Genomic DNA, 24,576 nt, shown 5'->3' on the forward strand with positions numbered 1-24,576 from the left:
TTTTGTATTTTTTTCATGTTTCCTATAACTCGTGTAATATGCCAAACAAAAATTACAGTAAATGATTATGATAGTTATTAGAAATGATTGGGCTTTAATGATGTTACTTGCTGTTGAATTGCATTTCTAGGGGTTTCTCTTTTGGTATGTTAATTATTTTGAAACGTGAATAGTAAAGATTTAAGAACAACTCCTGTTAATACTTGTGAAAGCTCTTTAGACAAAATTAATTTTAATAGATATTTAGGTATGTTCGTGCAAAATGTTGTGAATAATGATTCACCATCCCATTATACATTTTATCCTTATTCCACTGGAATCTCTTAAATTATCTTTTTACAGTATGGCATTCTTACAGATGGATTTGTGATTGCCAATGATGTTGATAATAACCGTTGCTATATGCTAGTCCACCAAGCAAAGCGATTGAACTCACCATGCATAATTGTAACAAACCATGATTCAGTAGTAATGCCAAACCTTACAATCACACAGAAGGGTAAGTGTCTGGAAACCACTGGGCTGTTTTTAGTACACATTGTGCATATTATGTTGCTCATGTCCTTTCTTTTGTTGTATGTGCAAACCCCAGACGGAAGCAAAGGGATTTTGAAATATGACAGGATACTGTGTGATGTTCCATGTTCTGGAGATGGCACTATGAGGAAGAATCCTGACATATGGGTTAAGTGGAATGCAGCTAATGGGAACAATCTGCATGGGTAATTATAAGCTCAATATACTTTATTCTGGATAGGTGGGATAGGTGTGTAGTTTCACTTTCATTATGAAATTATAAATTAATTTAGTAACTGACTGTATGAATAACATAGCTACCTGCATTATTTTTGGCAGCATTCAGTTCAGAATTCTGCGACGTGGTGTGGAAATGTTGGCAGTAGGAGGTCGCATAGTTTATTCCACGTGTTCTCTCAACCCACTGGAAAATGAAGCTGTACTTCACAGGCTGCTTTCTGAGACTGATGGTGAGGGTCTAACACTGTTTACTATACCCATAAATTACGTTCAACACTGTTTGTAAATTTTTCATGTTAGTTGAAGTTTCATGTGTTTTTATGTGGTTCTGGATTTTACCTGCTCTTTTTCATTTTTACTCAGTAGCATGTAACAAACATAGCTCAGCATATTTTTATACCGGGTAAGTCATGAGGAAAAGTGAATGCTTTTTTTTTTGGGGGGGGGGGGGGGGTGAGAATATTGGTGATTCTGAAGAAAAATTTCATACAGACTCATGCCCTATTCTGAATGGTTTCAGAATTCTTAATATACATTGTTGCTTATTTTCTGCATTATTCAGTACATTGCCATTGTTTACAGTATACCACAGTAGTGTAGATTAATTAAAGGTGAACAACTTGATATGCGACATACCTGGTCTATCAAGTTGGGGAAACTACCTCAAACAAGCCTACAAAAATTATCCAAGCTGCAGTGCCTGCATGTCGTGCATGATTTTCAATGTTCTCTCATTCTCTTCGTTCAAACTATTAGTCCTAGAGGGGGGAAAAAAATAAATAAATAAAAAATGAATGGGACTTCTTTGTAGGAAATTTAATGTAGTTCAGTTTTGTGGAGCAACACATTTTAGCTAGAGGTCACGGCTTTCGAGTTATACAGGAAATTGTACAAAATTGACATTAAATGTGTTCTATCTTGGTAACTATCCGGAATAGGGCAAATATCCGTAAGTAAGTATTTTGTTCAGAATCACCAAGAAATATCACCCCTCAATGCATGTACCTTCCCTCATGACTCATTGGGTGTACGTTGGTCTTCTTTTCTTTAACATCAGGGAAAAGATTAATTACTGCGTCTGTTAGGATGTGTAGAATAGATACTATCACAAGTACCAGGTGACCAAAAAGTCAGTATAAATTTGAAAACGTAATAAATCACGGAATGATGTAGATAGAGAGGTAAAAATTGACACACATGCTTGGAATGTCATGGGGTTTTATTAGAACCAAAAAAATAAAACAAAGTTCACAAAATGTCCGACAGATGGCGCTAGACAGCAAAACGTCAGTGACTGCTCATGACAATTGTGTATAAAAGGAGCTGTAATGAGAGAGAGAATCAGATGTGTCAGCAGTCGCAGCATGTTGACGTTACCTGAAAAGGCGCTTTTAGTAAAGCTGTATTATCAAAATGGGGAATGTGCTAGTTCAGTGTTATGATCCTATCGCCAGAAGAAGGGGATTCGAACGGGTAAAGGTCCGTTGACAGTGCAGCTGTGGCGAGAATGATTTCGAAGTTCGAAGCCCTGGGTTGTTTAGACTATAGACCCCTTAGTGGCCGACCGAGCACAAGGTGTAATGCTGCTGAGACATTTCAGGAAGAAATGGAGACTGTAGCAGGTTCGTCTATGCATGGGGAAGTCAGCACTCGTGCAGTCGCACGTTGCACCAGCATGCCATACACTACTGTTTGGTTGGCACTGAGGCATACCCTCCAGTGCTATCCATACAAAATCCATCAGTATCATGAACTGTTACCTGGCGATTTAGTGAAGCGGAGTATTTGCGGTGAGGGCGTTTCAAAACATGGCGGAAGATGACGATCGGTTGAGTAACGTGTTGTCGATCGGCGAAGCTCATTTCACGCTCCGAGGGTCTGTCAATGCCCACAACTGCAGAATTTGGGCTACCGAAAATTCTAGAACTGTCATGGAAACTCCATTGCACGACGAGAAAGTCATGGTATGGGCTGGATTTACCACATCTACCGGTATCGGGCCTTTTTTCTTTGAGGAAATGCGTGAATCTGGTTTTGTAATTGCTACCGTGACGGGTGAGAGGTACGCTGATATGTTACAGAATAGCATCATCCCCAGCCTGGCTGATAAACACCTGTTGGAATGTACGATGTTTATGCAGGATGGTGCTCCACACCATATTGCTAGATGCGTGAAAGATCTCTTGCGCGCATCGTTTGGTGATGATCGTGTGCTCAGCCGCCACTTTCGTCATACTTGGCTTCCCAGGTTGCCAGACCTCAGACAATATATAAAACAATAGAAGACGTTGAAATGACGACATCTGCTGCTGACAAGAAGAAGAATACTATAAAATCTGTCGCTGCACATTCACTACTAGATGGACCCGCTGTCTTCTGTGGATGTAGACTGAACTTCAGTATTGATCTGAACCATACATTTTCGCATGGTAATGGCTGGCTAACCGTGGCAATTGTATGAGGTGGTACAGGTGTACCCAATGTATCAGGACTGGAAAGCTTCGTCGACCGTGACGTCGTAGCCTATCGCACATACCATGTTTGTGAAAATGCAAATAAAGACTTTGGAAAATCATCTTATATGTCACCCTCACCCTTCTCCTTGTATACCCGCAATAGACGTAATTTTCGCATGGTTACCTGAAGTCGCAAGTGTATCGTGATCGAGCGACATCTCTAGGGATGCTGAAAGACAACATCCGACGCCAATGCCTCACCGTAACTCCAGACATGCTTTACAGTGCTGTTCACATTATTCCTCGATACAGCTATTGTTGAGGAATGATGGTGAACACATTGAGCATTTCCTGTAAAGAACATCTTTGCGTTCTCTTACTTTGTTATTCTAATTATTGATATTCTGATCAGATGAAGCGCCATCTGTTGGGAATTTTTTGAACTTTTGCATTTTTTTGGTTCTAATAAAACCCCATGTCGTTTCAAGCATGTGTGTCAATTTATACCTCTCTATCTACATTATTCCGTGATTTATTCAGTTTTCAAATTTATACTGACTTTTTGATCACCTGGTACTTTGATAGCTATAAACAAAGAAACTGAATAAGACATATTTTTTATTTGTCGTTAAAGTCTGTGTGTGAAATGTACACGCACTTGTCTGTTGTTATATACAAAAGTAATTTCTGTTTTGTAAATACACTCTTATTTGATCAGAGATATAGCAGATAAAGAGGCCAAGTATATACTTTTTGCAACAGAATTCCAGCAGTAAATGTGAATGATTCAAATTAATACACAGAAACAGTGTGGTGGCCAAGGTGGGGTTTGGTGCGTGTAAGGGGGGGGGGGGGGGGGGGGAGATTTTTTTGGTTACTGTAAATGATATTGTGAAAAAGTATTTGTTTAGTATACAGGCTAATAATATACTTTGTATACCAACTTTTGCAAACACTGCAGTATTCTGTGTAAGCAAAATTGATTCAGATTTTGTATGGGAATGCATTAATATCTACTGTCTGTGTTGACAGTTGTTGAGTTTTAACTGTTTTCAGATTGCATATCAAGGCTGGGTGATATTTGTTGCATACTTTTCATTTCTTCATTTTATGTATCGCTGTTTCCTCTCTGTCCTACTGTTTCCTTTTACATTTTCACTGAGTTTGATATCGATAACTTCCTATTCATCAAATTTTTGTTGCATTTATCTACTGTAATAGCACAGCTGTGTTGTATCAATGTACTGGTGATTGTCATTTACCATATGACTCTCTCTCTCTCTCTCTCTCTCTCTCTCTCTCTCTCTCTCTAGCAGTGCATTGTTGTTCAGCATGTCAGTTATTTCTGTGTTGCTATTTATGTCCCCTGCATTTCTAGATATTGCATTCTTGACACCTTTCTGTTCAGCCACATGAGAGAAAACTCAGATGGATATTCAGGAACAACTTGGTTCAATTATCTTTCCAGCCATGCTTATTTGGGTTTTGCATGTTTCCATTGAGTTACCACCAAATTTATGATAACATAGCTTTCAATAGCACATCTCTAAACATGAAAAAAAAGGAGGATATATGCACTTTTGTTGTTATCTTTACGCAATCTACCACAATAGAAAGTCTGCCTCATAAATGGATGCTTAGCAGCAGAAATAATGCTGAATTGTTGTTTTGGTCAAAACCTTAATGAAGGTGGTTTGCCATTGTGTTCCTATTAGCTGTTGTAAAGTGTGCATCTGTATTATGTAGATGAATGCATAGTGTGTTTCTACAGCGCAGTGTTATGCTTTAGTAGTAAGGATGGAGAGGAGAGAGTGTGAAATGCCTGTGCTCACTTCTCTCAAATTACGCTTGAGTGCATCACTGAGCTTGACCTACCCATATGTTAAACAGATCACCACAACAAAGTACCACATCCTTACTTCATGAAGCACTGCAAAGGGATTTAGTATTTAACACAGGATATACCACTTGGTGCAAGTTCTGGTGTGCAAAAGTATTTTATCACTTCATTCTCCCCCATTTGTGGAGAAATAATGGTAATGAAAATTCATTCTACCAACAGGATTTGAACTGGTGTGTTTTAGCAACCTTGGAAAAGAAGTAGGCCAGTCTTCCATAGTAGGTGCTAAAGAACCTTATGAAGAGTTCCTTATCCTCCACACTTGTGATGGAGGAACAGATAATCATCTCAACCTTACAGTAACACAGGGTGTATACGACCTGGGACAACTGGGAGATCCGGGAAAAACCCGGGAATTTTTTTCATCTGGGAGAAAACCGGGAAAAACCCGGGAATTTTTTTTAGAATTCCGGGAATTTTTCATTGTTATAGTTTTCAGTTAAATTTTTGTAACTTTGACTGGTAGAACCAGTACTCTAACAAAGACTAATACTGTATCTCGCTACTGCAGAATACTACTGCAGTAATAAAAAACAAACGAGAGGAAAAAAAAACGAAAATAAAACTTAAGTTGCAAAGGAAATGCGCCATATACAACAACAAAACACAGTGCTCATTTAAGTGTCTGCCAACAGTAAGGAAGATTATGCAATGTTTCACAACAACAAATTGCCTCCGATGAGTGTGACGTCACAACTTTTTACATTAGATTCGTTTGAGTGGTTGCGAGCGAGCTTACGCGCATGTGCAGTTGAGTCACGTTAGAGTAGTACCTTCTCCCACTTTGGCTGCAGAAGTGTGGCAGTTAGCTATATAAGCAATAGCAGCAAGCAGCTAGATGCTATCTGGAAAAAATTTACTGGTGCACCTAAGCTGCCAGATTCACGTATGCACAACAGGCACGGAACTAGGGGGCGGGAGCAAACCAGGGTACTGCCCTGGGCGGCAGTTTCAGGGGGGAATGGCGCCAAAGTCATATTATTGAGGAAAAAGACCTTGTTTCACAAAGCGCCTAGCGTCCAGCGCGCATTGGTCTATCGATTACTCATATGATTTTGAATGCATCCCTGCTGGGTTTTGAACATTTTAGAACAAATTCTAAATTGATTTCTGAAAGAATAGTAAGTTGATTTTTGAATGTGTGCATAGTGTATGTGATGTCTCTGCCAGCAGAATCCCCGTCACATCTAGAAATAAACTTACATGCAGACAAAAGGGTACGGGTCTATAAGAGCTGAGTGGAATAAAGCCAAACGGGTGAATGCCAATCGCTATTTATGTGGTTGACTGGGTTTGCAAATGGTCAGCGTTGTCATAACTACTAGCGAATTCCATAGATTCAGACTACCAGAGTTGAAATAAATGACTAACAGGAGTAACAGGCAACAAAGATTGCTTATTTTCTCCCCCGTGTATCCGAGAAAATGAAATTTTGACGGACAATTTTTGATCAGACTGCTACACCCTTAAGGGCCAGTTATACAGTCCCCGGCTAACAGCTGCTAAAGTTCTATTCTGGGAGTAGCGCGGAAATCGCGTTGTACGAACACGGGTAATAACGCCTAACCGGTGAATAAATTCGGAATAACTAAAGTGGCAGGGTTATTGAAGTTAACCAAAGAATAAGTTTTGACACTGAAAGGAATAATTACAGAATTAGTGATGACAAGATTGTCTGTTAGAACGAGGAAGGATAAGAAACGGGGACTCTCACAAATTACAGAAGAATATGAAGATTCAAAATTTATATAAAAATTTCATACTACTACTTTTCGATCTCATGCTTCAGAAGCGAGAGAGTATGAATGAGATGTGAAACTATTTCCTAACATAAAACTTTTTCTTGTAGTAGGCCTAACAGGCATTTGATATTGGTACTTCGTGAATTATATTCTGTCGTGTTATAAAAATGACCATTTGTGCTAAAACAGTCTCGTTTTTTTGGTGTGTGTAACAACTGCAGCAATATTAGACAGGCCTATTTCGTTTTATCTATAGTTCAATTCTTTTATCTTGGCGGCTCGCGCATGCCCGCCCAGACGCGGGAGATTACTGCGTTGCCAGTTGCACACGACGCACGCGCCAATAGAAGCAGCGCCATAGTATAGCATAGTTCGCAAGCTTACGTTTAGGAGGGAGCGCGCAGTTCAGTTCATGAAGTAAAGCCACCATGGCCGCATTAACCCTTTCGCTGCTACAAAGACGTGCTCCGTGCATTCCGCGCTGTGTGCGATTTTGTCACTGCACTGCTCGCCTGGACTCTTCAAAATTTCGTGCAATGGTTTACTACATTTAATGCTGCATAATAACTGCGTTGAACATCGAAACAAAATTAAGTCATTTATGGGGGGAAGGTATCAGTCAAGAAGACTTGTAAAAATCAAATTTTTGGGCCAAATAGTTTTTGTCAAAGCAGTGGGAACACCATGTGTCTGCACAGGCGAGCAGTGCAGCGATGACAAAATCGCGCACAGCGCGGAATGCGGTGAGCACGTGTCTGCAGCAGCGAAAGGGTTAATGAAGAGACAAAGCGCTAGAAATTTCAAAAAAATTGCATTCAAACGAATATAATTCGTGGCGTAAGGCACTTCGATATTGTTTTTAAATAATGAAAATATTAAGCACCGCACAAGGTTTGAACTCATAACCTTCCGCGTAGCAGCCCAACACCTTAACCGTTACGCTAACGCACCTCGTCTGACTACATAACGCCATAAGGAGTATACCACGGCACGCAATATACTGACAAACACTGTTGGTATGACTGTGAATTATTCACGCTTCGTCGAAGTACAATAGGAAATAAACAATTACCGCTGTTCTTTATTGCGAAAAAGCGGTTCGTGAGAATGATACAAACACCTTTCCTTGCTATCGACTGAATTAGGAGGCTTATTGCTTGTTTGGTTTAATTAATTAATAGAATATGAAGCAATTGGTATAAAGAATGCTTTTTCCAAACTTTCTATAAAAGAATGTCTGCTATCAAGACATTGCTTTTGTTCAATTACTTTATTTATGACTGAACGTTTCTAAAACTGAAGACACTCATCCATGCTCTGCACTGCAGTCGAGATGTGGCAACGTCGTTCTCTGTTCAGTGGCTGACTGTGTTTTGTGACGTCAGATGCGCAGAACGAACCTAAACTCGACCGTCAACATAAATGACGCGCACTTTAGCAGTGACAAAATACACGTAATCAGATCGAGAAACCACACCAGTCTTGGGTACCATTTGTATCAACAGCTTTTCTAATATTAGACAATGAAATTTTGTTTCTTCATGTAGCAAAACGTTGACGAACTTGAATGAGGTAATAGATTCTTTCCCAGAAAGAAAAAGCTAGCTATATAAAGCTGTGACAATATTACAGAGAAAAAAAGGTAGAGCTTAAGGATTGAAGAAATGTGTACTGTCTTGCTTGTCTCTTGTCTTTACTCGTTTTATGTATCCCCTATTTAATTTTCTCTCACACAAAACAGCAATTTATTAGCTAATAGGCAGTAAAGACTGCAAATTTTCTGAAGAGTTCTTTTCTGCCAGTTACAAATAACCCCATCCAGCATTAATTGCGTGATTTTTTAAAATAGGGTCAGGATTTCAAACTGGCCGACTGGGAGCAAGAGAGGCACCACAGGACTTTTTAATTTCCACTGGCGTGAATATAGTTTGATGGCATCCATTACAAAATATTACGTGTCTGAATTCCACAGAGCGAAATCAGAGACATGCGATGGAAGAATGTTGTGTGAAGAGGCGTGGCACTGCACTTTGGCACACTTAAGACCAAATAACATTCCTCGAACATATATGTTTTATGTATCAGACTCTTCAGAAAGATGTGAGCTACAAAATGAAGATATTTTTGAAACGTCGATTTTTTGAATTTTTGGCGTCCTACCACAAACGCTTGAGGGAGGGAGAGCACCACTATCTAATATTGCCCCAGTTCGGAAATATCGTAGATCCGGACCTGATGCACAGAGCAGTCCGAGTTGTAGTGGGGAGGTGGTAGTTCCACGTGACCCGTGTTTACGTTAAGTGATTTTGCTGTTTCCTTTTCGTTTATTGCTCTCACGTCAAATGAAAACAAAACAGATTTCTGTGGCCGGGAGCTATCAAGTGAATTAAAATACATTCGCATAATTATGGAAGGCCAAAATATGTAATTAGTTTCAGATTTTATTTTGTTTCCACCTTTCTGACAGTCAAGCGTTAATCGCCTTGCAGAACAATGAAGTTATTTTCGTCGGTTTGTTAAAGAAATTTGACTTTTATTAATCTTTTCTGCTGAGGCAGTCAATTTTTTTGAAATGAAGTGTTTAGTTCCACTCTATTGGCTAGTTTCAACTGTGCGCTGCATTTCAAGTTCACGTTTACATCTTCTAGCACGTATGGCATTATGCCTTGATAAAGAACCAAACATGAGATAATGCAGTACTGGTGCTCGAAGAAAATTTACATATGAATCTGGACACATGAATGTGCACTTTAAGCAGAATGATGCATTTTAGTATAGTTCACAAAATTCCCATGCTTGTGGAGTATCCTCTAATGTTTTGTTTCTTTTATGACGTAATGTAAGATTTTTAAATGTTTTACACATACAAACTTACAGGTTTCCTGCATCATCGTAGCTGCGCAATCGCGGCGACGCCTGTTATTTGGCGCTCTCTGGCAACTGCTGAAACGAATCTATTTCTAACAAGTCGCGGGAAAATATTCCGAATGGTTGTTTGGAAAGTGTTACTTTCAAAGTAAATTTCCTTTTACCCTAGATGAACTCCGTGCGCGAATGTCCGATGAATTTCTTAAAACACAGAGCGTTTGACTCTCATTCAAAAATCAAATCTTTGAGGACGACCATTTAGAATATTTTAGAGCCCAGAACAACAGACATTTATGTCGATGTTAAAAATTTTGCTGGCACATTTGTGAGATGCATCTTAAAGTGTAACATGTGCAAAAAAGATAAACATTATGTGTGAAAGCTTAGCTTCTCTTGCAGCTTATTAATCTGAGAGACCAATATTATACGTAAAAGCGTTTCTTTTCTTGTAACAACACTATGTATATTAATTTAAACCATTACCTTTTCCTGTTTCTGTGTTCGCGCTACTTAACAGTGATGTTATTGGCTGACTACATCACATATCCTATGCTCTGAATACTCAATGTCATTGGCTGGCGAGATCGCTTGACATAAGCTACGACTGGCTTACAGAAGTGCATCGCAATCTCGATTTCAATCCTTCAGAAAGTAACATGTAGTGTTTGGTCGAATTCGAATTTATACTTTCATAATACGGAAATATGTAGTGTACATGTTGCTGCACTTCAGACATTTTTCCAAAACGTGTTTTTTCCCTTAAGTTTCATTTTCTAATGTGCCGGGAAATTCTACGCTGGTGTATAAAGCCACAACCATTGAAAGGATTGATAAGTTTTACAGTTCTGAGGAAAAGTATACTGTTACTTAGCACAGAAAAGTGTATTTTCGTCTGGGAGAAAGTGTATTTTTAACTGGGAAATCTGGGAAAAATCCGGGAATTTTTTTTCCTCGTCCACGTATACACCCTGTAGCAATAGTTTAAGAAGAAGAAGAAGAAGAAGGAGAAGAACTGTTACCCTCCTGCTTGCTTAATTCAATTTTTCCTCCTCTTCATACTTCATCCCTGTTCTTCTTCCTCCTCCTTCTGCTGCTCCTCCTCCTCCTACTCCTCCTCCTCCTGCGATTTTCCTTCACCAAGCAATGTGGTGCACTGAATTCTGTCTGGAGGAGTTGGGTCAAAACCCTCATTCCGATATCCAAGTTCAGGTTTTCCATCATCAGTATCATCTTCCTTTCAAGGTTTAGGCTATTACCTTTTCTGAACTCAGGAACAAAATTATCCCCATCTTCTTTGAGGTCTTCCAGTATATCTTTTCCCATTCAACTTGTAGTTCAGGATATTCAGGGGAATTTTGTGACCAGGCATTCTCATGAGATGATGTCTCCTGTCTTCAACATATTTTTGAATTTTGTCATTCATGTTGAAAATATTTAATTCTGTTCTAATATCTTTGTTTCTAATTTTCTCTCTTCTTCTGCAGCCCCTCAGGAACCTCATGTCTGCTGTTTGAATTTTATTTTCTTGTTTTTTGCTAACCCAGCTTTTGCTTCCATATTACCGGTATAACACAGAAACCACCCTTACATTATTGAATTTTATGAAGGTCTTTTTTGCCCAGTGTTCTGCTAATGGCATTATTTTTAACATCAGAGTCAAAAGTCAAAACTTATAGCACAGCCTAAATAAGAGTTCTGAGACACCTGTCCCTAAAACTGAATTATCCAAAACAATTTTTGATTTGACTGGATATTCTCCTTGGAATGCCATTATTTTTGTTCTGAGACTAGAAATTTGAAAGTTGAACTTCTTGCAAATTTCGTTCAGCTGGTATACTTATCTTTGGAGGTCATCTTCATTCTTTTGAATAATAATGATGTCATCAGCAAACAGCAGTACATTCAGGTATTTTTCACTCGTTATATTAATTCCTTTGTTTACTTTATATTTCTATTTGCGAAGAATGAAGTCAATATAAATATTAAAAAGTGTAGGTGATACTGCATTTTATGGACTATAAGACCCTACACACTATAAGATGCATCTTAATTTTTAAGCAGTTTTTAAAAAAATGAAATTTTATCATTTTTATTATTGGATTGCAAAGCCAGACTAAAAAATATTCTTAGTTTATAAAACCAAACTGACCTTTAAAATTGTCATCTTCTAGTTTTGGCCATTTGCATATTTATTCTTCCTCTTTTTTTCAGCTCTTCTTTACTAAACCACCAATTGCGAATGCTTTTTTCTGTTGGAGGAGGCCCAAAATTCAGCTCAGCTGCCCTGTTTCCATGTTCTTTTGCAGATACTGTTACTTTCAGTTTATAACCTGCATCATATTAATACCTTTTAATTTTTTTTTTACATTACAAAACTAGCAACCAACAAAAATATTATACTGTTACCAATAACACAAATCACTTTCAATTAAAGTTCACTGCCACTGTAGATTGCAATGATGCACCATAGGCTAGACAGTGTTCTGGGTTTATGATGGCGGGGCAGGAGGGAGCTTGTTAGCAAGCTTGTGAATCCCTGCAACTCATGTTCGTCACATCGGTGCACTGCTGTTGCCAGTTGAATCCAATGTTGCCAGATAGGTATAGGTTTTTCCCACAGCATCAAATACATGGTCATTTTTAAGACTGGTGGGAACTTTAAACACTGGGCATTTCTAAATTGATTTCAAGTATAAGCCTCACCTGAATTTTGGAGACAATTTTTCAAAGGAAAAAGTGCATCTTGTAGTCTGTGAAATACAGTAGTCCACACCATTGTCTTAACACATTGGTTAATAATTATTTCTTCTAATCAATTTGTACCTGTGTTTACTACAATGCATGTAGTTTTGTAAAGACTTTTCACTACCTCTATTAGGTTATAAGGACATCTGCATGCAGACCTAATCTTCCATAGTCAAAATCCTTCTTAATGTTGATAAAGACCATATGAGTTTCTATTTTAAATTCTGAAATGTTTTTAATTACAAACACATTGTCTGTGCATGAACGTACAGATCTAAATCCATTGTGTTCTTCAGAAATAATAGCTTTTGTGGTATTCTTCATGCTGTTGTTGATTATCTTTGAATATGCATTTGTCACCAGTGTTTAGAAGACTGATGCCTCTCTTATGTCTGAATGTGGATGTCCTTATTACCTAATAGAGGTAGCAAAAAGTCTTTACAAAACTACACACATTGTAATAGCAAAAAGTCTTTACAAAACTACACACATTGTAATAAACACAGGGTGGAATGCCATCTGTGTTAGGCCTAGTAAGTCTGCAGCTGAGCAAATATATACTGGTTTCAAACCTAAACCAAGCCTTAGTTGGAAGAATGAATTAAACACAAGGCATTGCAGTTCTAGTACCACTTGAACTAATGACAGGAAAATACCTGATGCTCATTGAAGATACCAGAAGACATAAAACCCTCCCAAAAATGAACAACTGAAAATTGGTGCACTCAGTATCTTCACTCTGACCAAGTGTGAAGAACTGGTAGATCTTATGGAGAGGTGTAGATCTTACAGAGAGGTGTAAGCTCAGAATATTGGGGTTGAGTGAGACAAAGTGGAAAAGCTGTGGGAAGAAATCACTGAAAAATAGATGTGTCCCGTACTGGGATGGTAACAATAGTGAATCCAAAAATGAAGTTAACCTCATCCTCCATAAAGATATAGACAGACAGACATCAAATACATGAGTGACAGGATCATCCAGATGAGTCTAAGGGTGGTAATTCACAGCATACTGTTTTGCAGGTATATGCACCACAAACAGGATGTACCATGGAGCAGAAAGAACATTAACTTAATGAACTTGTAGAACAAATAATAGAAGAGAACACCATTGTTATGGGTGATCTGAATGCTCAAGTTGGTAAAAAAAAATCTAGGATGTGAAAACATCGTTGATCCTCTTGGTTGTGGGAACAGAAAACCAGGAGGAGAGAACCTAACTGATTTTTGTGAAACAACTTAACCATACAGAACATGTGGTGTCTGAAGAGGGAAAGTCATAGAATAACAAGATACAGCTGGGATGACAAGCTCAAGACTATGATAGACGTCATCATCACTGATAGAAATGCTGATCAGTATGTTACAGACAGTAGTTATACCCAATGAGAGCCTAGATAGTGACCACAGGCTATTAACTGCTGACCTAAAAGAAGTTAAAGTGCCAAGATTTAAACAAAAGAGAATGCCAAAGAGTAAGACTTCGCTGTTGAAGGGCATGGAAAAGAAAAGGAACTATGAAGCACGAATAACAGCCAAATTACCCAAAACTGAGAAAGGGAAAGTAGAAGAGGAATGGTCTTTATTCAAAGAACCCTTGTTAAAGAAGCCACGGGCATCTGTGGAAAAAAAGTGCTACACCAAAAGAAGGAAACACCTTGGTGGTATGACTGGGTAAAGACACCAGTAAAAGATAGGAATATACTGAAAAGAAAATTAGACCATGAAAAACAGAAAACACATGACAGACGAAATGAATTAGCAATTGAACATCTAGCTCAGGAATACCAGAGAAAGAAACTAACTGTAAAAGTACTGATCCAGGAAGAAAAGGAAAAGTGGTGGGAAGACTTTCACTACAAGGATAGAGGAAGACTGTCAGGGAAGTACGAAATTACAATACAAAATACTAAAGCGTATACAAAATAAGTATTTAAATATCCTTGCCTTGGAAACAGATGACAGTAATTTAATATGAACGGAGGAAGGGATCAGGGACGAAATGAAAAAAGTACTTCAGCGTGCTGCTAAATGGAGATGGGGACAACACAGTCATCAATGACTGTAGAATAATTAATGAAGTCCAAACCAATGTACGTCCATTAACCTGGCTTGAGGTAGAAACTGCATTAAAGAGCATGCGGAATGGAAAGTTGACAGGCTTTGGTGATCTCAGTTCAGACGTGATAAAGGCAGCTGGAATATTAGGCTTAAATTGGCAATATAGTATGTTAGCAGTGTTTTGGAAAGAAAACAAAATTACAGAAGATTGGAGTAAAGGAGTCATCATCCCTCTGTTCAAAAAGGGCGGTTGACGAAAATGTGGAAATTACAGAGGCATCACGCTGCTTTCACACAGTCTGAAGCAGTTACAAAAGATCATAGAAATGAGACTTGGAAAGATAGTAGAACCTTTGGTTGAGGAAGAACAGCATGGATTCAGGAAAGACTGAGGTTCGATGGATACTGACACAGAAAAGTACTGGGAATACGGAAGAAATCTTGTGATTATATTCATGGACATTCAAAAAGTGAATGACAGTGTTCCTTGAAACAAAATATGGGAAAGTTTGTAAGACCTAAAAGTGCCAAAGTTCCTAACTGATAAAGCCAATATGCTATATCAAAAGTGTTACAGCTGTGTTCAGATAGGCAGTGGACGATCAGAATTGTTTGAAATGAAGAGAGGTGTCCAACAAGGAAACGCCCTACCACCACACTTACCACATGTGTTTGTAATAGTTAAGGACAAGATCATAAAATATATCAAGAAAATACACAGTGAATGATTGAAATGCCCTGGTTTTTTCTGCTGATTTGATAGTATGTGGAGACACAAAAGCTGAAGCACAGAAGAAACTTAATGATTGGAACAACACATTCAAAAATTGTGGACTAAAAATAAATAAAAAAAGACAGTAAAAAGGACAATCAACAGCCAAGGAACAAGCTCAAATCTATTTCTAGAAGGAGTTAAAGTAACATCTGTTTCCCATTTCAAGTAACTAGGAAGCATGATCGCAAAAGACATCACCATTAAGCGGGAAGTACTTACCAGGAAACAGAAATTGGATAATTTGCACAGTCAAATCAGAAATCCATGAAAAGCAAAAGTGGCCATGTACCACACCTATTTCGTACCAATCCATATGTTGGTTGACAAACGTGAACCCTTCTACCCAAAGACCTCAGCAGAACTCGGGCAATAGAAATGAGATTTATTAGAACTATGACTCAAACAACTAGAAACGACAAAATCAGGAATGAGATGAACAGAAAAGTAGCTGGTATTGAGGTTCCTGTTACCAGTGTCATAAAGAAACCAGGCTTCAGTGGTATGGGCACAGAATAAGAATGAACAGCGAAGAAGATGGGGAGCACTTGTGCACCACACCCGAGAAACTGGAGTTGGAAAACAGTGGTGATGGTAGTCATTACCTTACCCTTTTTTCAAAAAAGGGATTACTTCTGCTGTATACCAATGGTCTGCAGTCTTGCAGTTCGTCCAACATTCATTTATTACCTGTAAAAGTCTTCAATCTAGTGATAATCCTTCATGTTTAATTAGTTCTTCATTAATTCCATCTATTCTAGTAACTTATCTGTTCCTCATAGGTTTCCCATTGCTTCCCTGAATTAAGGTGAGGGTTGGCACAGGCTTTGGAAATCAGGGAATTTCAAACACAACAGGGAAATTTGGAAAAAAAGAAAAAAAAACTGGAGAAATCTCATTTTTGTCTCAGTAGATGAAATGGCTTGTTTACTGAGATGTAATGCATCGTTGCTGGTTGGGTGCAGCTGAGTTGCGTGCACCACTTCCCTACTTCTCTTCCTACCACTCCCCTGCAGTCAGTGCTGCCACTACTTCTTGCTGCTAGCCTAGCAGCTGCTGATGAGAGGCAGGGACACATGAGGAGTGGTTTGTTTGGACCTGATTCTGAGACTGTAGACACAGCAGCCGGAGACGGTGGTTGTGTGTATGAGTTGTGTGTATGTGTGTGTACTCTCGTTTTTTGACAAAAACTATGGCTGAAAATTTAATTGTGAGAGTGTGATTCTTTTCTACGTGCCTGTCTGCAGCTCAGCAATTATCTTTATGGTAAGTTGCTACCTGTCCACATTATTATTGATTCTCAGAGTATTTGAACAAGTTATTTGTTGCATGGATTGATCCCTGTGGTCTCATTTCATCTACATGTTGTCTCTGGCTCGCGAATAGCTGGCCACACAAATGGGTTTTTGTGACGGGCCAAAACTGCAGGCCATTTCTGCGGGTATCTGTAATGGATTGGGCCTGCCAATCTAAAGCCATTTGGTTCCCACTAATGTGCAGGCCCTGCCTATCGAATCTAGTCTCACCAATCTGCCCGCAGGTCAGGTCAGTTTGCGTGTGGTGTAATGCAGCAGATTTCATTGTTTATCCATGGACCCAGGACTGCTGTGCTCGTCAGCAGGCCAGAGGCCATAGGTGATGGATTTCAGGAATTGCTATTGTCTCACTGCAAGTACATTATACGGTGTGGTGTTTTATAGACATTGTATTTGTTCTAGTATATATTGGCACTCAAAAAGTAGTTTATGTGTTTGGAAGTGTGAATGGTAATAAGAAGAAAATTGTCAGTTGCTTGCGGTTTGTACGCTATATATTCATATACAGGGTGAATCAGGAGGAAAGGTGTATGCTTTGAGGGATTATAGTATTAGTGATTCTGAACAAAAAAACTTCCATTTGGACATATGCCCTATTCCGAATGGTTTCCGAGATAGAACACATTTAATATAGCTTTTACGTTTTTCTTGAATAACTCGAAAACCACATCGTCCAACAAAAACGTGTTGCAGTACAAAATTAAACTGTATTAAATTTCGTACAAAAAAGGACCTATTCATTGTTTTTCTCTAAACCAATGGTTTGTGCGAAGAGAGCACGAGAATGTTGAAGAACTCTCTCGACGTGCATGTGCTGTAGCTTATGTAGTTTTTATAGGCCAATTTGAGGTAGTTTCCCGACTTGATAGACCACAAGTGTCCCACATCAAACTGTTTGTCTCAACTTGCTCTGCACTACTGTGGTACATTGTAGACAGTGACAGTGTTTAATAGTACAGAAAATAAATGAGTTTCAACATTCTCACACTCTCTTAGCACAAACCATTTGTTCTAGAGAAAAAAAATGAGTAGGACCTGTTTTGTAGGAAATTTAATATAGTGTAATTTTTCACTGCAACATGTTTTTGTTGAGGGATGCGATTTTAGAGTTAATCAAGAAAAACGAACAAAAGTGATATTAAATGTGTGCTATCTCGGAAACCATTCGGAACAGGGCATATGTCCACATGAAGTTTTTTGTTCAGAATCACTAATACTATTACCTCTCAAAGCATGTACCTTTCCTCCTGACTCACCCTGTATTTCTCGAAAGAAAAATCGTAAAATACGTGTAAAATAATAGATATAACACAATGGGTAATAACTGACAATAATGAATATAGTAGAACCAAATTTTATTGGCAGTCATCTACAGTATTGGTTTACACAATTCTTCCCCAGTTTATTTATTTTTGCTTTTATTTCTGAAATCAGTGAAGGTATTTTAAATATCTTTCGACTACAAGGAAATGCACATTTTTGTCACCTAACGTGTTTTGTTTTATTGGAATAAAATAACATCAGTGGTCTTAACGAACACCTGTATCATTTGGCACGCTTTCTCTGTCTAAAAACTGCTCATTACAAAAGAAGTTGATGTTAGTACTTACAATTTTTGCTCACATCAGGAAACGCCATCTACGTCCAAGTTCCATAGCTGCAAAGACAGATTGTCAACTTTCGTTTTAACTTACCCTTGAGATCTCAAAATTTGTCAGGTAAAAATGCTTAGACTTGTCTGGAAATCAGCTAAATGTCAGGAAATTTCACTTGGGGAAACTTGTGGCAACCCTGAAGACAACTGTCTTGATTGTTACCTAGAAAAAGAGAGCCAGTTTTCTTCACTGTACTACTCCTGTAGGTGTTGGTGCTCTGTATCTGCTGACCTAGTCATCAACAATACAATAATAACTAATCTTCCTGTCTTCAGCCTCTACTGTATACCGCCTGCTGCTGGATATGGTTACATTTTTCTTTTTATTGTGGTTACATCTATTTTTTCCTTCTTGCATCGTGTGTCTCCCATTTACTACTGTGCACCATAAATTGCTTCCTCTTTGTTTTGAGAATAATTTTCATTTTTATTATTTAATGGGATTCGCAGGATGCACATACTAATATTAAAGTTGCTACTTTGTTTTGATGAAATCAAGAATTAAATAGTAATTGAGGGGAAAAAAAATTTCTTTGCTGTAACAGATATAGAATTTTTATCAGGATTCAAGGCATTAGGATAGTCGAAAACAATTACTCCAATATAAAAAAATAAAAGAAAGATGATGATTGGATACTGTGCACCTCTGTAGCTGAGTAATCAGTGTGTTGGCTTGCCATGTGGAGGACCTGTGTTCAATTTCAGCTACTGTTGGGGATTTTTCTCTGGTGAAAGGTCTGGAATGGGATGCACTCAGGTTTGTGATGTCAATAAAAGATCTGTGTGAGTGAAAAATAGCAGCACCAAGGTCTGAGAAACTGACAACAGCCAGGAAACCAATGTACTGAACAGCATTTCCTCCAGACCACATTAACACAACACCATAACAAAAAGGAAGGCATGGCAGTTAGTCAGCACTAGGGCAGAACACAGAGCTGGTAATATTTGAAAATATTGTTGAAAAAATAAGGAAAGAGAATTAACGGAACTGATGCTACAGAGGATGTGTAATTTATTCTGCATTGTATTATAATTAAAGCACACCATTGCAGATACCTATGTCGCGTGCCGTCCCTTCCCCCCCCCCCCCCCCCCTCCCGCCCCCCCATGAACCATGGACCTTGCCGTTGGTGGGGAGGGGGAGGCTTGCGTGCCTCAGCGATACAGATGGCCGTACCGTAGGTGCAACTGCAACGGAGGGGTGTCTGTTGAGAGGCCAGACAAGCGTGTGGTTCCTGTCTGGATGATTGACTGATCTGGCCCTGTAACACTAACCAAAACGGCCTTGCTGTTGTGGTACTGCGAACGGCTGAAAGCAAGGGGAAACTACAGCCGCAATTTTTCCCGAGGGCATGCAGCTTTACTGTATGATTAAATGATGATGGTGTCCTCTTGGGTAAAATATTCCGGAGGTAAAATAGTCCCCCATGCGGATCTCTGGGCGGGGCCTACTCAAGAGGGCGTCATTATCAAGAGAAAGAAAACTGGCGTCCTACGGATCGTAGCGTGGAATGTCAGATCCCTTAATCGGGCAGGTAGGTTAGAAAATTTAAAAAGGGAAATGGATAGGTTAAACTTAGATATAGTGGGAATTAGTGAAGTTCGGTGGCAGGAGGAACAAGACTTTTGGTCAGGTGAATATAGGGTTATAAATACAAAATCAAATAGGGGTAATGCAGGAGTAGGTTTAATAATGAATAAAAAAATAGGAGTGCGGGTAAACTACTACAAACAGCATAGCGAACGCATTATTGTGGCCAAGATAGACACAAAGCCCACGCCTACTACAGTAGTACAAGTTTACATGCCAACTAGCTCTGCAGATGACGAAGAAATTGATGAAATGTATGATGAAGTAAAAGAAATTATTCAGGTAGTGAAGGGAGACGAAAATTTAATAGTCATGGGTGACTGGAATTCGAGAGTAGGAAAAGGAAGAGAAGGAAATGTAGTAGGTGAATATGGATTGGGGCTAAGAAATGAAAGAGGAAGCCGCCTGGTAGAATTTTGCATAGAGCATAAATTAATCATAGCTAACACTTTGTTCAAGAATCATGAAAGAAGGTTGTATACATGGAAATACCCTGGAGATACTAAAAGGTTTCAGATAGATTATATAATGGTAAGACAGAGATTTAGGAACCAGATTTTAAATTGTAAGACATTTCCAGGGGCAGATGTGGACTCTGACCACAATCTATTGGTTATGAACTGTAGATTAAAACTGAAGAAACTGCAAAAAGGTGGGAGTTTAAGGAGATGGGACCTGGATAAACTGAAAGAACCAGAGGTTGTAGAGAGTTTCAGGGAGAGCATAAGGGAACAATTGACAGGAATGGGGGAAATAAATACAGTAGAAGAAGAATGGGTAGCTTTGAGGAATGAAATAGTGAAGGCAGCAGAGGATCAAGTAGGTAAAAAGACAAGGGCTAGTAGAAATCCTTGGGTAACAGAAGAGATGCTGAATTTAATTGATGAAATGTTGGAACATGTGAGGCAATACCGACCCTACGACTTAGAAGAAAGATTAAGGAAAGGCAAACCTACGTTTCTAGCATTTGTAGACTTGGAGAAAGCTTTTGACAATGTCGACTGGAATACGCTCTTTCAAATTCGAAAGGTGGCAGGGGTAAAATACAAGGAGCAAAAGGCTATTTACAATTTGTACAGAAACCAGATGGCAGTTATAAGAGTCGAGGGGCATGAAAGGGAAGCAGCGGTTGGGAAGGGAGTGAGACAGGGTTGTAGCCTGTCCCCGATGTTATTCAATCTGTATATTGAGCAAGTAGTAAAGGAAACAAAAGAAAAATTCGGAGTAGGTATTAAAGTCCATGGAGAAGAAATAAAAACTTTGAGGTTCGCCGATGACGTTGTAATTCTGTCAGAGACAGCAAAGGACTTGGAAGAGCAGTTGAACGGAATGAAAAGTGTCTTGAAAGGAGGGTATAAGATGAACATCAACAAAAGCAAAACGAGGATAATGGAATGTAGTCGAATTAAGTCGGGTGATGCTGAGGGAATTAGATTAGGAAATGAGACACTTAAAGTAGTAAAGGAGTTTTGCTATTTGGGGAGCAAAATAACTGATGATGGTCGAAGTTGAGAGGATATAAAATGTAGACTGGCAATGGCAAGGAAAGCGTTTCTGAAGAAAAGAAATTTGTTAACATCGAGTATAGATTTGAGTGTCAGGAAGTCGTTTCTGAAAGTATTTGTATGGAGTGTAGCCATGTAGGGAAGTGAAACAAGGATGATAGATAGTTTAGACAAGAAGAGAATAGAAGCTTTCAAAATGTGGTGCTACAGAAGAATACTGAAGATTAGATGGGTAGATCACATAACTAATGAGGAGGTATTGAATAGAATTGGGGAGAAGAGGAGTTTGTGGCACAACTTGTCTAGAAGAAGGGATCGGTTGGTAGGACATGTTCTGAGGCATCAAGGTATCACCAATTTAGTATTGGAGGGCAGCGTGGAGGGTAAAAATCGTAGAGGGAGGCCAAGAGATGAATACACTAAGCAGATTCAGAAGGATGTAGGCTGCAGTAGGTGCTGGGAGATGAAGAAGGTTGTGCACCATTATGGTTAATGTGTTGGCTTCATATTCACGAGGAACATGTTTCAAGTCATAGGTATTTTTGTACAGCTGCGCTAGTACTCTGCCTCTGATCTTTATTGTATGTTAAAAGCTGTCCCCTTTTCCCTCCATGCGATAGTGTCAGTGATTTCCTTCATATACCTGTTTTCTGTTGTACAGATTGTATAAAATAGACCCCATATTTCAAAATAATGCAACTTTGAAACCTCTGAAGTGGTGAGTGTCTGAAGGTGAGGCAATTTGTCACAGCACGGACAGTGTACCTTGCAACTCATGAGCAAGTTTAATAATTCTGCCTCATTTGTCTGTCACATGTTTTGATTATTAAATGTGCTGCAAAGTATCCTTCACACACACGAGGCGTTTGCACATCATTCTGATCATACTTCAGTGAACTGCGTACAATTCAAAGGAGGAAGTGGTCATGTTTTATTAGGTTTGTAGGAGATGTAACTAGTTTGCAGGGCCAGAGTGATACAGTGACATTTTATAGTGGGAAACCAGCTGTTTCACAAAATGAATATGCTCAGTTTATGAGAGTACCATATGTGCCACAGAACATTTTCACTTCCTTGACACACAAGCAAGGAAAATATTGAGTTTGTAAGTAAGTTATATAGCCAATGTCAAAATTAAGAGTGGTATTTTTCCAGTTTGATAAGTGTTAACGGGTCTGCCCAACATTGAAACCATACAAGATTCAACTTGGACAAGCAATTAATGAAGTGGATAAGGGAAATATATGCAGTTTTTTTCTGCTCTACTTTCCATTGAATTTGATTTTAATGACAAGGAAGAATTCCATTTGTCAGGAAAAATGAAGAGACAGTGTTAGAATTCAGGAAACACACCAGCTTCATACTAGTATGGGACAAGGGGATTGACCCATTGTTAATTGTACACTGTTTTGTGGGATAGCATCAAATAGAAATTTGTTTTGCAGAGATTTGCTGAAAACTTGAATTTCTGAATTTAAGGGATTGGCTTTTTCCTCAGTTGTGGGGAGATGTGAAGGTCTTCAACAAGATAGTGTGCTGAGTTGCACTAGTCATTTCACAGTAAAATTTTGAACATTATGATTACTGAGTGCAAATTTGTGTGAAATAAGTCTCGATATTTTGCACTTCCATCAACCTCCTGGTTACTCCGACTTCACTTTGCCCTCTTTTTTTGTGAGGGTTCATGGAAGATAAGTGTTTTTGCAACCCCCCCCCCCCCCCACACACACTTGCGTTATTCATTTATGGTTGACATGTTGATTCCACTGTTAAATGCAGAGGAGAAAATGGATATGTGAACAGAGTACATTGAAGGCCTCTGTGAGGGGGAGGACTTGTGTGATGGTGTGATAAAAGAAGAAATGACCATCAGTATGTAAGACTGACAATCCAGTATTATTGTCAGAGTTTGACAAAGCATCGAGAGACTTGTGATTAAGTAAGGTGGAAGGAATAGAAAATCTTCCTTCAGAATTTCTGAAATTATTGGGGCAAGTGACAACCCTACTAACATTCAACAAGTTGGTCTGTGGAATGATGCGCCTCATACTACGATATCCAGCAGTTCGTGTGGAACTGGTTAACATCGCAGCCCTGGGAATTTTATGAGACTGCCATTCACCACTTTGTGTCATGGTGGAACAAGTATCTCAACAGCCAGGGTTAGTACTTCTAACATACAGGTACTGATATCTGTAATTACACCTCCAGCCCATTTCTTTTTGAACGCCCTTTATAAATCAGGAGATGCTGAGGTAAGTAATTTAGGAAATGAAACACTTAAAGTAGTAGATAGGTTTTGCTATTTGGGGAGCAAAATAACTGATGATGGTCGAAGTAGAGAGGATATAAAATGTGGGCTGGAAATGTCAAGGAAAACATCTCTGAAGAAGAGAAATCTGTTAACATCTAGTATCGATTTAAGTGTTGGGAAGTGTTCTCTGAAAGTATTTGTATGGAGTGTAACTTTATATGGAAGTGAAACATGGATGATAAATATTCGACAAGAAAATAGAAGCTTTTGAAATGTGGTGCTGCAGGAGAATACAGAAGATTAGATGAGTAGATCTCATAACTAATGAGGAGGTACTGAACAGAATTGGGGAGAAGACGAATTTGTGACACAAATTGACTAGAAGAGGGGGTCGGTTGGTAGGACATGTTCTGAGGCATTACAGTATCACCAATTTAGTGTTGGAGGGCAGCGTGGAGGATAAAAACTGTAGAGGGAGGCCAAGAGATTAATACACCAAGCAGATTCAGAAGGATGTAGCTTGCAGTAGTTACTTGGAGATGAAGTGAGGAATTTTGAATGTAATGAACAGTATAATGAACACACAATATGGATTGAGATTAAAACTGAAGAACAATGAAAGTAATGAGGAGGAACAGAAATGAGATTAATAAGCTTAACATCAAAATCAGTAAAAACAAAGTAGACAAAGTTAAGGACTTCTGCCTCTTTGGAAACAGAATAACATGTGATTGTAGCAAGGGGGGCTTAAAAAGAAGATTATCACAAGCAGAGGCGTATTCCCAGCCAAAAAAAAATGTTAATTTGAGAAATAATTTGTGTATGCAGCACAGCCTTGTTTGGTGGTGAATTGTGGACAGTGTGAAAACTGGAAAAGATGGAAACCAAAGCATTTGAGATTTGATGCTACAGAAGGATGTTATAGATTAGGTTGGACTGATAAGTGGTGATGTGGT

At 38.8% G+C, this 24,576-nt stretch overlaps 1 protein-coding gene across 1 annotated transcript in view; it reads left to right on the forward strand.

The window, feature by feature from the left end:
* Positions 1 to 24,576, forward strand: part of LOC126416322 (tRNA (cytosine(34)-C(5))-methyltransferase) — a 79,158-nt gene that overhangs the window by 18,535 nt on the left and 36,047 nt on the right. The window contains exons 6-8 of the mRNA XM_050083986.1: positions 359 to 499; positions 593 to 722; positions 856 to 986. Of these exons, the coding sequence (XP_049939943.1) occupies positions 359 to 499; positions 593 to 722; positions 856 to 986 (402 nt within the window). The remainder of the gene's footprint in view (positions 1 to 358; positions 500 to 592; positions 723 to 855; positions 987 to 24,576) is intronic.

The sequence above is a fragment of the Schistocerca serialis genome, chromosome 8 (genome assembly GCF_023864345.2).
Source record: "Schistocerca serialis cubense isolate TAMUIC-IGC-003099 chromosome 8, iqSchSeri2.2, whole genome shotgun sequence".
Classification (NCBI taxonomy): Eukaryota; Metazoa; Arthropoda; class Insecta; order Orthoptera; family Acrididae; genus Schistocerca; species Schistocerca serialis.